The sequence below is a fragment of the Myotis brandtii genome, unplaced genomic scaffold, assembly GCF_000412655.1.
Source record: "Myotis brandtii unplaced genomic scaffold, ASM41265v1 scaffold639, whole genome shotgun sequence".
NCBI lineage: Eukaryota > Metazoa > Chordata > Mammalia > Chiroptera > Vespertilionidae > Myotis > Myotis brandtii.
In genome coordinates this window covers 286027-298972 of record NW_005370452.1, presented here as the reverse complement: position 1 = coordinate 298972, position 12946 = coordinate 286027, and the positions used below count along the sequence as shown (strand labels likewise).

The 12946-nt window shown below is 44.3% G+C and overlaps 1 protein-coding gene across 9 annotated transcripts in view; it reads left to right on the top strand.

Moving 5' to 3' along the window:
- Nucleotides 1-12946, top strand: part of LARP4B (La ribonucleoprotein domain family, member 4B) — a 90749-nt gene that overhangs the window by 69415 nt on the left and 8388 nt on the right. For 5 of the 9 annotated variants that reach the window (XM_014528507.1, XM_005880447.2, XM_005880445.2 and 2 more), the window contains 2 exons: nucleotides 2410-2455; nucleotides 10562-10723. In XM_014528507.1, coding sequence (XP_014383993.1) covers nucleotides 2410-2455; nucleotides 10562-10723 — 208 coding nt within the window. Of the gene's footprint in view, nucleotides 1-2409; nucleotides 2456-6425; nucleotides 6472-10561; nucleotides 10724-12946 lie in introns of all 9 variants that reach the window. The other 4 variants (XM_014528510.1, XM_014528506.1, XM_005880448.2 and 1 more) reach the window with 2 other exon arrangements.

The window sequence follows — 12946 nt, the reverse complement described above, 5'->3', positions numbered from 1 at the left end:
AAAAAAAATGTTTTCTTAGTTAAAAGGTGAAAAAGTAATTAATTAAAAAAAATAAAATAAAAATGTGCAGTAATGCAGGTGCTTCAGATCTTCTACTCTTCTTTTTGGCACGCCCGGAATTCAGGAGAATGTTGAATTTCCCTCTGATACACTGTTCCTCCGTGTTGTAAGCCACAGTCCTGATTTTAAGGCAGGCCGTATTGGTTCCCCTTACTGCTGTATTTGTATGTACAGAAGAGTCAGTTCGTGGCTCTGCCTCTGGGTGGCAGTGTGTCTGGATTGACCTCCAAGGCTTTAAGTCCTCTCTGACCAGGAGTTCTCTATTGTACCTGAACCAGCTCCGCCCAGAGCTGGTTCACCAGTCGCCACTCCCAGCTCTGTTTCCCAGGCTCCCCAAAAACAATCTTCCCCTACAAGCTCCGCTAGCGACCCCAACTGGGCAATCACATGCACTGGGATCAACAATCAAACTCACAGATTTAAGAGGAAGTGTGTAAACAAGAGCCTGGGAGGCTGTGGGAACTCGCAGGGCTCCACCTTCCAGAACTCCGCGGAGTCTCAGAGCTGGTTTTTTAATCGTTACCCTGCTCTGTCCCTACTGGTCTTATGCCCGAATCAAATTTTTGATTCAGCGCCCTCCTCTACGATATGGAATTGAGGAGGCATTTGGCATTCAGCCTCTCCTTCCCGGGCCCTTAGTTTCTCAGCTAGCCTCTGCTCCTCTGGCAGATGAGTAGGCTTCTCTGGGAGCCTTCGTGCTGGCAGGGCTATGAGAACTTCTAGGGGCCCTACTGGTCTTTTAGTCAATTTCTTGGCCCCTATATGGCTGCCAGGTGGTTAAGTATCTCAGGAGCTTTTTCCTTTCCTCCTGAGGTCAGGAGACTTCTTTAAGGTGGCTCCCGTGTCCTCCTGTAAGGGCAGTGTGAGGAGATATATCCCTGTAGTCCCTGGGTAGGTCTGGCAGGGCCAGTGCCGGGGCGCTTACCAGGGCTTCTTAGATCTCCCCTGGCTCCTCCTCATGTGCCCCCCGCTACCGGGTACCTTCCTCTACGAAGCTGCTCCCGTCTCAGTGTCAGATTTTACACATCCTGTCATTCCAACTGAATGGATGTTCAAGATTGATAATCATAACAAAAATTTGAAATAGCCACTAGGAATATTCTTTTAATATTTTTATTTTCCAATCTAGACATCATTTTTAGTCCTTTACTATATAGTTTTTGTTTCTTTTGCTTATACTTCTTAAGGTTGGGATTTTGAATCAAAAGTCATTATAAAAGAATACAAAATCATTAAGATTAAATATGTGTGCTCTTACATGTGCCCAGTGAAAAATGTTCCAAGTGGGAATCATCAGAGAGATGCAAATTAAAACTATAGTGAGCCCTGGCTGTTGTGGCTCAGATGGTTGAATGTTGTCCTGTGCACCAAAAGGTCACCGGTTCAATTTCTGGTTGGGGCACATGCCAGGGTTCAGGGCTCACTCCCTGACAAGGGGGCGTGCAGGAGGCAGCTGATTAATGTTCTGCTCTTGCATCAATGTTTCTCTCTCTCTCTCACTCTCTTTTTCTCTCTCCCTTTCTCTCTAAAATCAAATTTAAAAAATGTTTTTTAAATTAAAAAACAAACTTACAATAAGGTATCACTTCACACCTTACCAGAATGGCTACCATCAATAAATCAACAAACAAGTGCTGGTGAGGATGTGAAGACAAGGGAACCCTAGTGCACTTTTGGTGGGAATGCAGACTGATGCAGCCACTGTGGAAAATAGTATGGAGTTTCCTCAAAAAATTAAAAATGGAACTGCCATTTGGCCCAACCATTGCATTTTTGAGAATATATCCTAAGAATCCCAAAACACCAGTTAAAAAGAATATATTCACGCCTGTGTTTATAGTAGTGTTATTTATAATAGCCAAGATCTGGAAACAGCACAAGTGCCCATTAGTAGATAAGTGGATGAAAAGACTGTGGTACATTTAGACAATGGAATACTATGTGGCTATTGAAAAAAAAGGACTCTTAACTTCTTGTAACAGCATAGATGGACCTGGAGATTATTGAGCTAAGCAAAATAAGCCAGTCAGAAAGACAAATACCATATAATCTCACTAGTATGTGGCATCTGATGAACAAAATAGAAACAAAGGCATGGATACATGGATCAGACTGACAAATGTCAGAGGGGAGGGAGGTGGGAGGTACTGGATAAAAGAAGGTGAAGAGATTAGCCAAAGAACATATATTCATAGCCCATAGACACAGACAACAGTGGTGAAGGCCAAGGGAGAGGGGGATGCAGGTGGGCAACGTGGGGTGGGGAATGAGGGACATGTGTAATAGTGTCAACAACAAAAAAAGCTCCAAGTGGGAAAAAATTAACTGTTTTGCTTTTCTCTCCTCTAGGAAAAATTCCTTTGGTTACCGGAAGAAAAGAGAGGAGAAGTTTACAGTGAGTACATCAAGCTTGTGGTATTTTTGCAAGACATTTAAATATAATTTATATTAAGCAAGCATGAAATGTAATTGCAGTTACATTAAGAATAAATGTTAAGACGTAATAAGGAACATTTTAAAAGAAGTTTTCTTTTTATGTCATATCCATGAAGTAATAGCTGATATTTTTGATGTTCTAATGGGGAGAAGATGGTAGCTAGTTTTCTGAGGTAGTACATGGTGCATGTGTGTGCATGTATTGTGCAGTAGGTACAGCCAGAACATACTATGCACATGATGTAGTCTATCAGCAGGCGTCCACATGAGTCCTTGCGTGTGGTTAACTATATAGTACTAGTGGCCCAGTGCATGAAATTCGTGCACGGGAAGGGGGGTTGTCCCTCAGCCTGGCCTGCACCCTCTCCAATCCTGGACCCCTCGGGGGATGTCTGACTGCCAGTTTAGACAACTGGCAGTCAGACATCCCTCTCGCAATCTGGGACCACTGGTTCCTAACCGCTAGCCTGCCTGCCTGCCTGCCTGATCGCCCCTAACCGCCTCTGCCTGCTGGCCTGATTGCCCCTAACTGCCCCCCTGCTGGCCTGGTTACCACCTGACTGGTCCCCTGTCGGCCTGGTCGCCCTCTAACTGCCCCTCTGCTGGCCTGGTCGCCCCCTAACTGCTACACCCCCCACCCCCGCCGGCCTGGTCGCCCCTAACCGTCTCTGCCTCAGCCCCCACCACCGTGGCTATCTAATTAGCATATTACCCGTTTAGTATAGATAATTTAAAGTAACTGGGCTTGTTCAGTTTGGCAAACAGAATAAACTTTTCCCATGTGGAAAATACTTCACCCATCTTTTTCCTTCAAAACACTATGCAGAAGGCATCATTGCCTCTGCTGTAACTTATGGTGGTGGGCATGTGAGGCAGGGTCCTGTCTTCTTGGGTGATGACAGTCCAGCCTATGCGTAGTTCTCTACTGAGCTTTGTGGAGTGCTAATATGGTGCGTTTCCACACAAGTGGTGGAGAACATCTTGGCAGTACGCAGGAAGACATGAGGGAAGGAATGGTGTTTCCTGGACTTGCAGGTGTAGAATAAACTCCACACTTGGCAAAGACAGGAAAATTATTGGTCCAGTCCCCTGAGTCATCAAGTATGTACTCTCCCATTACAGAAGATGTGTTTTCTTTGGAACTTAGAAACTGCAAATTAGTCATAATTTCCATAATTCTGTGTTATAGCTGATTTAGTCTAGTTTTTAGTGAACCCTTTGGTGAGGCAATTTATATCAGCTGATTTCAGTTGGAATTAATGATTCCTTTAATGCAGGGGTAGGGAATGTATAAGGCCCTCGAAATCATTTGGTCTGTCCCTGCCAAGGCATTAGGGGTGAGTTAATTAAATGTTTGATCAAATATAGCAGACTAATTTTTAAGCTAACCATGTTGCATGGCCTTCGAATCCTATATAATAAAAGGGTAAAAAAAAATGTTTTCTTAGTTAAAAGGTGAAAAAGTAATTAATTAAAAAAAATAAAATAAAAATGTGCAGTAATGCAGGTGCTTCAGATCTTCTACTCTTCTTTTTGGCACGCCCGGAATTCAGGAGAATGTTGAATTTCCCTCTGATACACTGTTCCTCCGTGTTGTAAGCCACAGTCCTGATTTTAAGGCAGGCCGTATTGGTTCCCCTTACTGCTGTATTTGTATGTACAGAAGAGTCAGTTCGTGGCTCTGCCTCTGGGTGGCAGTGTGTCTGGATTGACCTCCAAGGCTTTAAGTCCTCTCTGACCAGGAGTTCTCTATTGTACCTGAACCAGCTCCGCCCAGAGCTGGTTCACCAGTCGCCACTCCCAGCTCTGTTTCCCAGGCTCCCCAAAAACAATCTTCCCCTACAAGCTCCGCTAGCGACCCCAACTGGGCAATCACATGCACTGGGATCAACAATCAAACTCACAGATTTAAGAGGAAGTGTGTAAACAAGAGCCTGGGAGGCTGTGGGAACTCGCAGGGCTCCACCTTCCAGAACTCCGCGGAGTCTCAGAGCTGGTTTTTTAATCGTTACCCTGCTCTGTCCCTACTGGTCTTATGCCCGAATCAAATTTTTGATTCAGCGCCCTCCTCTACGATATGGAATTGAGGAGGCATTTGGCATTCAGCCTCTCCTTCCCGGGCCCTTAGTTTCTCAGCTAGCCTCTGCTCCTCTGGCAGATGAGTAGGCTTCTCTGGGAGCCTTCGTGCTGGCAGGGCTATGAGAACTTCTAGGGGCCCTACTGGTCTTTTAGTCAATTCCTTGGCCCCTATATGGCTGCCAGGTGGTTAAGTATCTCAGGAGCTTTTTCCTTTCCTCCTGAGGTCAGGAGACTTCTTTAAGGTGGCTCCCGTGTCCTCCTGTAAGGGCAGTGTGAGGAGATATATCCCTGTAGTCCCTGGGTAGGTCTGGCAGGGCCAGTGCCGGGGCGCTTACCAGGGCTTCTTAGATCTCCCCTGGCTCCTCCTCATGTGCCCCCCGCTACCGGGTACCTTCCTCTACGAAGCTGCTCCCGTCTCAGTGTCAGATTTTACACATCCTGTCATTCCAACTGAATGGATGTTCAAGATTGATAATCATAACAAAAATTTGAAATAGCCACTAGGAATATTCTTTTAATATTTTTATTTTCCAATCTAGACATCATTTTTAGTCCTTTACTATATAGTTTTTGTTTCTTTTGCTTATACTTCTTAAGGTTGGGATTTTGAATCAAAAGTCATTATAAAAGAATACAAAATCATTAAGATTAAATATGTGTGCTCTTACATGTGCCCAGTGAAAAATGTTCCAAGTGGGAATCATCAGGATGATGCAAATTAAAACTATAGTGAGCCCTGGCTGTTGTGGCTCAGATGGTTGAATGTTGTCCTGTGCACCAAAAGGTCACCGCAATTTCTGGGATGCAAATTAAAACTATAGTGAGCCCTGGCTGTTGTGGCTCAGATGGTTGAATGTTGTCCTGTGCACCAAAAGGTCACCGGTTCAATTTCTGGTTGGGGCACATGCCAGGGTTCAGGGCTCACTCCCTGACAAGGGGGCGTGCAGGAGGCAGCTGATTAATGTTCTGCTCTTGCATCAATGTTTCTCTCTCTCTCTCACTCTCTTTTTCTCTCTCCCTTTCTCTCTAAAATCAAATTTAAAAAATGTTTTTTAAATTAAAAAACAAACTTACAATAAGGTATCACTTCCCAGAATGGCAGAATGGCTACCATCAATAAATCAACAAACAAGTGCTGGTGAGGATGTGAAGACAAGGGAACCCTAGTGCTGGGAATGCAGGAATGCAGACTGATGCAGCCACTGTGGAAAATAGTATGGAGTTTCCTCAAAAAATTAAAAATGGAACTGCCATTTGGCCCAACCATTGCATTTTTGAGAATATATCCTAAGAATCCCAAAACACCAGTTAAAAAGAATATATTCACGCCTGTGTTTATAGTAGTGTTATTTATAATAGCCAAGATCTGGAAACAGCACAAGTGCCCATTAGTAGATAAGTGGATGAAAAGACTGTGGTACATTTAGACAATGGAATACTATGTGGCTATTGAAAAAAAAGGACTCTTAACTTCTTGTAACAGCATAGATGGACCTGGAGATTATTGAGCTAAGCAAAATAAGCCAGTCAGAAAGACAAATACCATATAATCTCACTAGTATGTGGCATCTGATGAACAAAATAGAAACAAAGGCATGGATACATGGATCAGACTGACAAATGTCAGAGGGGAGGGAGGTGGGAGGTACTGGATAAAAGAAGGTGAAGAGATTAGCCAAAGAACATATATTCATAGCCCATAGACACAGACAACAGTGGTGAAGGCCAAGGGAGAGGGGGATGCAGGTGGGCAACGTGGGGTGGGGAATGAGGGACATGTGTAATAGTGTCAACAACAAAAAAAGCTCCAAGTGGGAAAAAATTAACTGTTTTGCTTTTCTCTCCTCTAGGAAAAATTCCTTTGGTTACCGGAAGAAAAGAGAGGAGAAGTTTACAGTGAGTACATCAAGCTTGTGGTATTTTTGCAAGACATTTAAATATAATTTATATTAAGCAAGCATGAAATGTAATTGCAGTTACATTAAGAATAAATGTTAAGACGTAATAAGGAACATTTTAAAAGAAGTTTTCTTTTTATGTCATATCCATGAAGTAATAGCTGATATTTTTGATGTTCTAATGGGGAGAAGATGGTAGCTAGTTTTCTGAGGTAGTACATGGTGCATGTGTGTGCATGTATTGTGCAGTAGGTACAGCCAGAACATACTATGCACATGATGTAGTCTATCAGCAGGCGTCCACATGAGTCCTTGCGTGTGGTTAACTATATAGTACTAGTGGCCCAGTGCATGAAATTCGTGCACGGGAAGGGGGGTTGTCCCTCAGCCTGGCCTGCACCCTCTCCAATCCTGGACCCCTCGGGGGATGTCTGACTGCCAGTTTAGACAACTGGCAGTCAGACATCCCTCTCGCAATCTGGGACCACTGGTTCCTAACCGCTAGCCTGCCTGCCTGCCTGCCTGATCGCCCCTAACCGCCTCTGCCTGCTGGCCTGATTGCCCCTAACTGCCCCCCTGCTGGCCTGGTTACCACCTGACTGGTCCCCTGTCGGCCTGGTCGCCCTCTAACTGCCCCTCTGCTGGCCTGGTCGCCCCCTAACTGCTACACCCCCCACCCCCGCCGGCCTGGTCGCCCCTAACCGTCTCTGCCTCAGCCCCCACCACCGTGGCTATCTAATTAGCATATTACCCGTTTAGTATAGATAATTTAAAGTAACTGGGCTTGTTCAGTTTGGCAAACAGAATAAACTTTTCCCATGTGGAAAATACTTCACCCATCTTTTTCCTTCAAAACACTATGCAGAAGGCATCATTGCCTCTGCTGTAACTTATGGTGGTGGGCATGTGAGGCAGGGTCCTGTCTTCTTGGGTGATGACAGTCCAGCCTATGCGTAGTTCTCTACTGAGCTTTGTGGAGTGCTAATATGGTGCGTTTCCACACAAGTGGTGGAGAACATCTTGGCAGTACGCAGGAAGACATGAGGGAAGGAATGGTGTTTCCTGGACTTGCAGGTGTAGAATAAACTCCACACTTGGCAAAGACAGGAAAATTATTGGTCCAGTCCCCTGAGTCATCAAGTATGTACTCTCCCATTACAGAAGATGTGTTTTCTTTGGAACTTAGAAAGTGCAAATTAGTCATAATTTCCATAATTCTGTGTTATAGCTGATTTAGTCTAGTTTTTAGTGAACCCTTTGGTGAGGCAATTTATATCAGCTGATTTCAGTTGGAATTAATGATTCCTTTAATGCAGGGGTAGGGAATGTATAAGGCCCTCGAAATCATTTGGTCTGTCCCTGCCAAGGCATTAGGGGTGAGTTAATTAAATGTTTGATCAAATATAGCAGACTAATTTTTAAGCTAACCATGTTGCATGGCCTTCGAATCCTATATAATAAAAGGGTAATATGCAAATCAACCGAACAGTGGAACGACTGGTCGCTATGATGCGCACTGACCACCACTGGGCAGACACTCAACATAGGAGCTGTCTGCAGGCCCCAATTGCCCGGTTGGGGCCTGCCGGCCAACCTCTCAGGTTCCTTCCCCTGGCCATCAGGCTCCAATCGCCTAATAGCGGACAGGGAACTGGGGGTGGGTGGCAGCGGACGCTGGTGGCACCACACCAAGCCCCCCCCCCCGGTTGCCCCACACATAGAGGGCGATTCACGGCAGGGACAGGGCTGGCAAGCAGGCGGGAACGGCCAACGTCTTGGTCCCTCCCCCTGACCAGCAGGCTCTGATCGCCCGATGTGAACAGGGACCCGGGGGTGGGGGATGGGGCTGGCTGCCAGCAGCCAGGGAAGATGGCCCTGATTGCAGGCCAGGCCTAGGGACCATACCCATGCACGAATTTCATGCACTGGGCCTCAAGTGATGTTATAAGTATCCAAATGACACTTGGCAGAAAAAGGTTCCCCACCCCTGCTGTTATGTTTAAACTAACAAGACTATCATCTGTATCTCTTCAGAGTCTAGTTATCTTACATGAGTTACTCCCATTGCTCACTCACTATATCACCTAAAAAGGTGAAATTTTCTCTCGTTGCCATTTCTGTTTCATTTTGTTCCATGTTCCTGATTCACATGTTCATACCTGGGAACCTCTTAGAAGCCCAGGCACATAACACAGTTATACTTGTTAAAGAAATTGCACCTGTTGTTGCACATTCTGATGATTTCAGAAATCTAGAAACATAACATACAGGTGAGTGTTGGCCCGACCAAACCCATAGGACTGAGGCAGCATTCATACTTCACGTAAAGCCCATCAGATGCTAAAAAATGTTAGACACCTACCTTCCAGAGGAAATCCCATCCTTAGGTCCTGTCATTGTGTACCTCTTGTGTCTGGGCAATTGTTGCCTGTCTCTTTTGTCCCTAAAAATAGTGATGTAAATTTTTGTGAAGTCTTTCTCCTTAGAAATGCTTATCTTCTGAAAAACATGAAGATCTATAAAAACCTGAAAATTGCTTTGAGATCATGGTGTCTATGCATAGCCTTCTAGGTTTGCTGAATTACAGAGACCATCATGGCTCCTGTTAGTTAGTGCAAGCTCTACTCCAAGGACTCATGACTAAGCAGAGTGAGGCTCAACTCAGTGCCTGCACTGTAATGAAGGAGAGTGGCTGCCAGGCTGCCCAGAGGAGGCATGGGATTGCTGCCACCTCGTATTCATGTCATCCTTAATCTCCTCTCACATGAGTTCTAACAGATTTTCTCCAGATTCTGCTTCTGGAGGAAATGATCTTCCTGTTAGTATTAGTATAAGTTTCTGGGGAGTATCAGCCCTTCAAAGTTAAGTGAGCCCCATGAGAGCATTGTATCCACTCAAAGTGGCTAACATTCAACAAAACTACCACCTAAATAGAAACTTCATTTCCTTTCTGTTCCTTCATGCCTTCAGCCAAGGACCTGAACACCTACAAAATTACTTCTAGCTTATTAAAACAGGTTGATTGTTGTTTTTCAATAAAATTATATCATTGCCTTTTTCCTGAGAGCTTGGGCTTATGATTTACACTTGGATATTATTCTGATGAATTTACTTTCTTGAAGTCAGGAATGTAATAGTACCATATTTTTACTTAGGGATTTAAAAATACAGTGTTTCCATAAGTTTATTTTCAGCCTAGAGGCCCAGTGCATGAAATTCGTGCACTGGGGGGGGGGGACATTCCCTCAGCCTGGCCTGCGTCCTCCCTCAGTCCGGGAGCTGTCAGTTGAACATCCTTAGCACTGCTGCGGAGACGGGAAAGGCTCCTGCCACTGCGCTCGTCAGCCGTGAGCCTGGCTTCTGGCTGAGTGGCGCTCGCCCTCCTCCTCCATTGAGCATCTGCCCCCTGGTGGTCAGTGCACATCATAGCAACTGGTCATTCCACTGTTTGGTCAATTTGCATATTAGCCTTTTATTATATAGATAACTGACCCCCCCCCTTTTTTTTTTGTTAAACCATTTTTTTCCCCTAATGGAAATCTTTCATACATAAGTTGTAGAAAGTTGGAAGAGTGGCCTTGTTTTTTGTTTTTTACTGTCTTTTATGACCTAAATTACACACTGTTTCATAATACAAAATTTGTATGGAGATGAATAGGTTAATGTCTAGACTCAGGCTACTCTGATTTTTGACAGTGGGGTCCACTTGTTCCACAGCGTCTTCCTTGTCCATAGCTATCACTTTGCGGCTTACCTGTGTCCTGCACAGTCTGTGTTGGCCCACTGTACCAGGGACCAGAGGGTATTGGTCATAGAGAAGCAGCTTCGCACAGCAGTAACCTTTCAGCCTTAAGGGCTCAGCTTTACAGCTATGCTCTCAGTGGTGGAAGTTGCCTTCTAAGTGACTTGACCTACTAAGTGACCTTTGATTAGGTGATAAAGTTGTTGTGGTCAGATTATGTTTGTCTTTTCAGATAGTTGTGGAAATCAGAAGATTAGAGAACAGATTATTGCCTTACTATTCTGGTGTGTTTCTTAGCTCTGTACTGTCTACACTTGTGCGACTTTGTGGTGTTGTTCTTTTTCAGAGGAGTCAGACCCAATCTCCAACGCCACCAAAACCTCCATCCCCAAGTTTTGAATTGGGGCTGTCTAACTTTCCCCCGCTGCCTGGGGCAGCAGGCCACTTGAAGACTGAGGACTTGTTTGAAAACAGGCTGTCTAGCTTGCTGCTAGGATCAAAGGAAAGGGTAAGATACATGTCACAAGCTTAATTGTTGCTAGCATTTACTAAGCATTAATTTCCTAACAGGCACTGGGCTGAGCTCTTTACACACACAATTTTTTTCACAGGCAAAGGAGGTTCAGAGAGGGTAAAGGATTTTCAGAGGCCACACAAATTTTGAATGGTAGGGTCAAAGCTGAACCCAGGACTGGAGCCTGCCTCTTAGTTCCCAGTCTGCCAAGGTTCAAGGGAGAAACCTGTGCCATGGTGTGCAGTTTAGATGCTTTCTCTCACCCAGAAACTCAGATTGCATTTTTATTATTGCTATTCAGGACTTGCATTTATTTACCAGTCAGAAGAATAAAACAGAAAAACCTGGATTATACCAGAAGTAATATAATTTTTAGTAAACTACACGAATAACAAGAAGCCTGAAACAACTTTAATACTGGTGGCTTTTGGTGAGCTCTGTAGGCTCCAGACGAGCTGCTTTCAGTTCTATGTGATTACGATCCCAGGAATCAGCTTGTGCTACTGAAGTCACACAGAGTTCTTTTCCAGCACTCCTTCTGGGATCTGCTATAGTTAATGAGGTACAGAGAGCTTTGTGCTGCTGCCAGGAGTAATCCCCTTATGTATTTTCCAATGGAAACCCATTCCATATCATTCCCAGATGTCAGGCATCAGAACACCCTGCCCCTTGGATTGGAGAAGGCTGCATCTAGACTATCTACACTCAGGGCAACCTTGAAGCCCATCAGTCACCAAGCTGAGGCTTACCTGGGATTTATAGCTAGTTTTTTCAGTCCTCTTTATGCTGGTATGTGATTACTGCTCCTGTTTTTAACCTTTAAGGTTATAATATCAACCTTAAAGGCCAAGATGCGCCGTGCCCCAAGGGGTCTGGTCCCGCCCGCCGCCCTGGAGGCGTTCACAAGCCGGGCTTTTTTTTTTTTTTTATCAGTCTGTTCCATGTTTCCATGCCTCGGATTCTATTTCTCTCACATATTAAACTTGTGCATTATTCTAAACTTTTAGAATAATGTTTTGTGCATTATTCTAAACTTTTTAAAAAATATGTTTGTATTGATTTTTGGGTAGAGAGGAAGAGAGAGGGAGAGAGAGAGAGAAACATTGATGAGAGAGGCACATTAAACAGCTGCCTCCTGCATGCCCCCTACTAGGGATCGAGCCCACAACCTGGGCATGTACCCTGACCAGGAATTGAGCCCAGGACCTCTTGGTCCATGGGACAATGCTAAGTCCTCTGAGCCACACCAGCCAGGCACATTATTCTAAACTTTGAAATAGTAATTTCTGCGTTCTAAGTGCCTCATAGAATGAAGTGCATTTTAAAGATTGTGGTCTAGTTTTCAGACTGACTTTATTGCCCCCAGTGGTGGACAGAGCAAGCTGGCCTATCAATTATTCTTATATTTAAGTTTCTGTGTCAGATTTCTTTGGAAGAAAGAATTGCTACTTTAAAAAAGTCAGAGCCTGATTCCATGGCCAGGTGAGAGCCTGCATCCCTGCTTATTTTGGGAGCACCTACAATAGTTTTTTCTATCTCTGTGACCCTTGAGATTCAGAGCTGGTGGGGAGGGGACTTAGCAACTGTGCAGGAGCTTGGGGAAGGCCTCACATTTGATGTGCTGGTCACATTCTGACTCCTTACATTCCAGTGTGTCAGGATCAAACAGATCCTTGATAACAGATTTTCCAAAAAAGGAGATATTTCCCTTTCCCACATTTCCACCAACCTTGAATACAAAGTAATAAAAGATGATGGTTCTCAGGGAGGCTGCACGTGTCTGCTCACCCCTGCTGGAGGCAGAGGAGTATAGATGTTACTGTTCTATTCATCTCCCTCAGCACTTTTCTGTTTAGTTTAGTTCTGAACCTTTTGTCTACTTTGAAAAGTACAATTTTAGTAAATATCTTTTTACACTTGATCTCCCTTCCAATTATTTATTTACTCTCTTGCCTTTCTTATTAATTGCACATCATGAAGAAGACAGCGTGTATGAGCTGTCACTGTGTACAGGGGTGGGGTGGGTGTCAGTGGCTGGAGATCTGGTATCAGGCTTTGCTTGATGACCAGGGATGATTAATTTAAAAGTTCTGAGTTCAGTTTATTCCCCTGTTAATTGAGAAAGTTAACATCACTCCCTGGGATTGTTTTTATGTTGTTATTTTTTTTCTTTTTAAATATTTTATTTTCTTATTTTTTAAATCTTTATTATTGAGT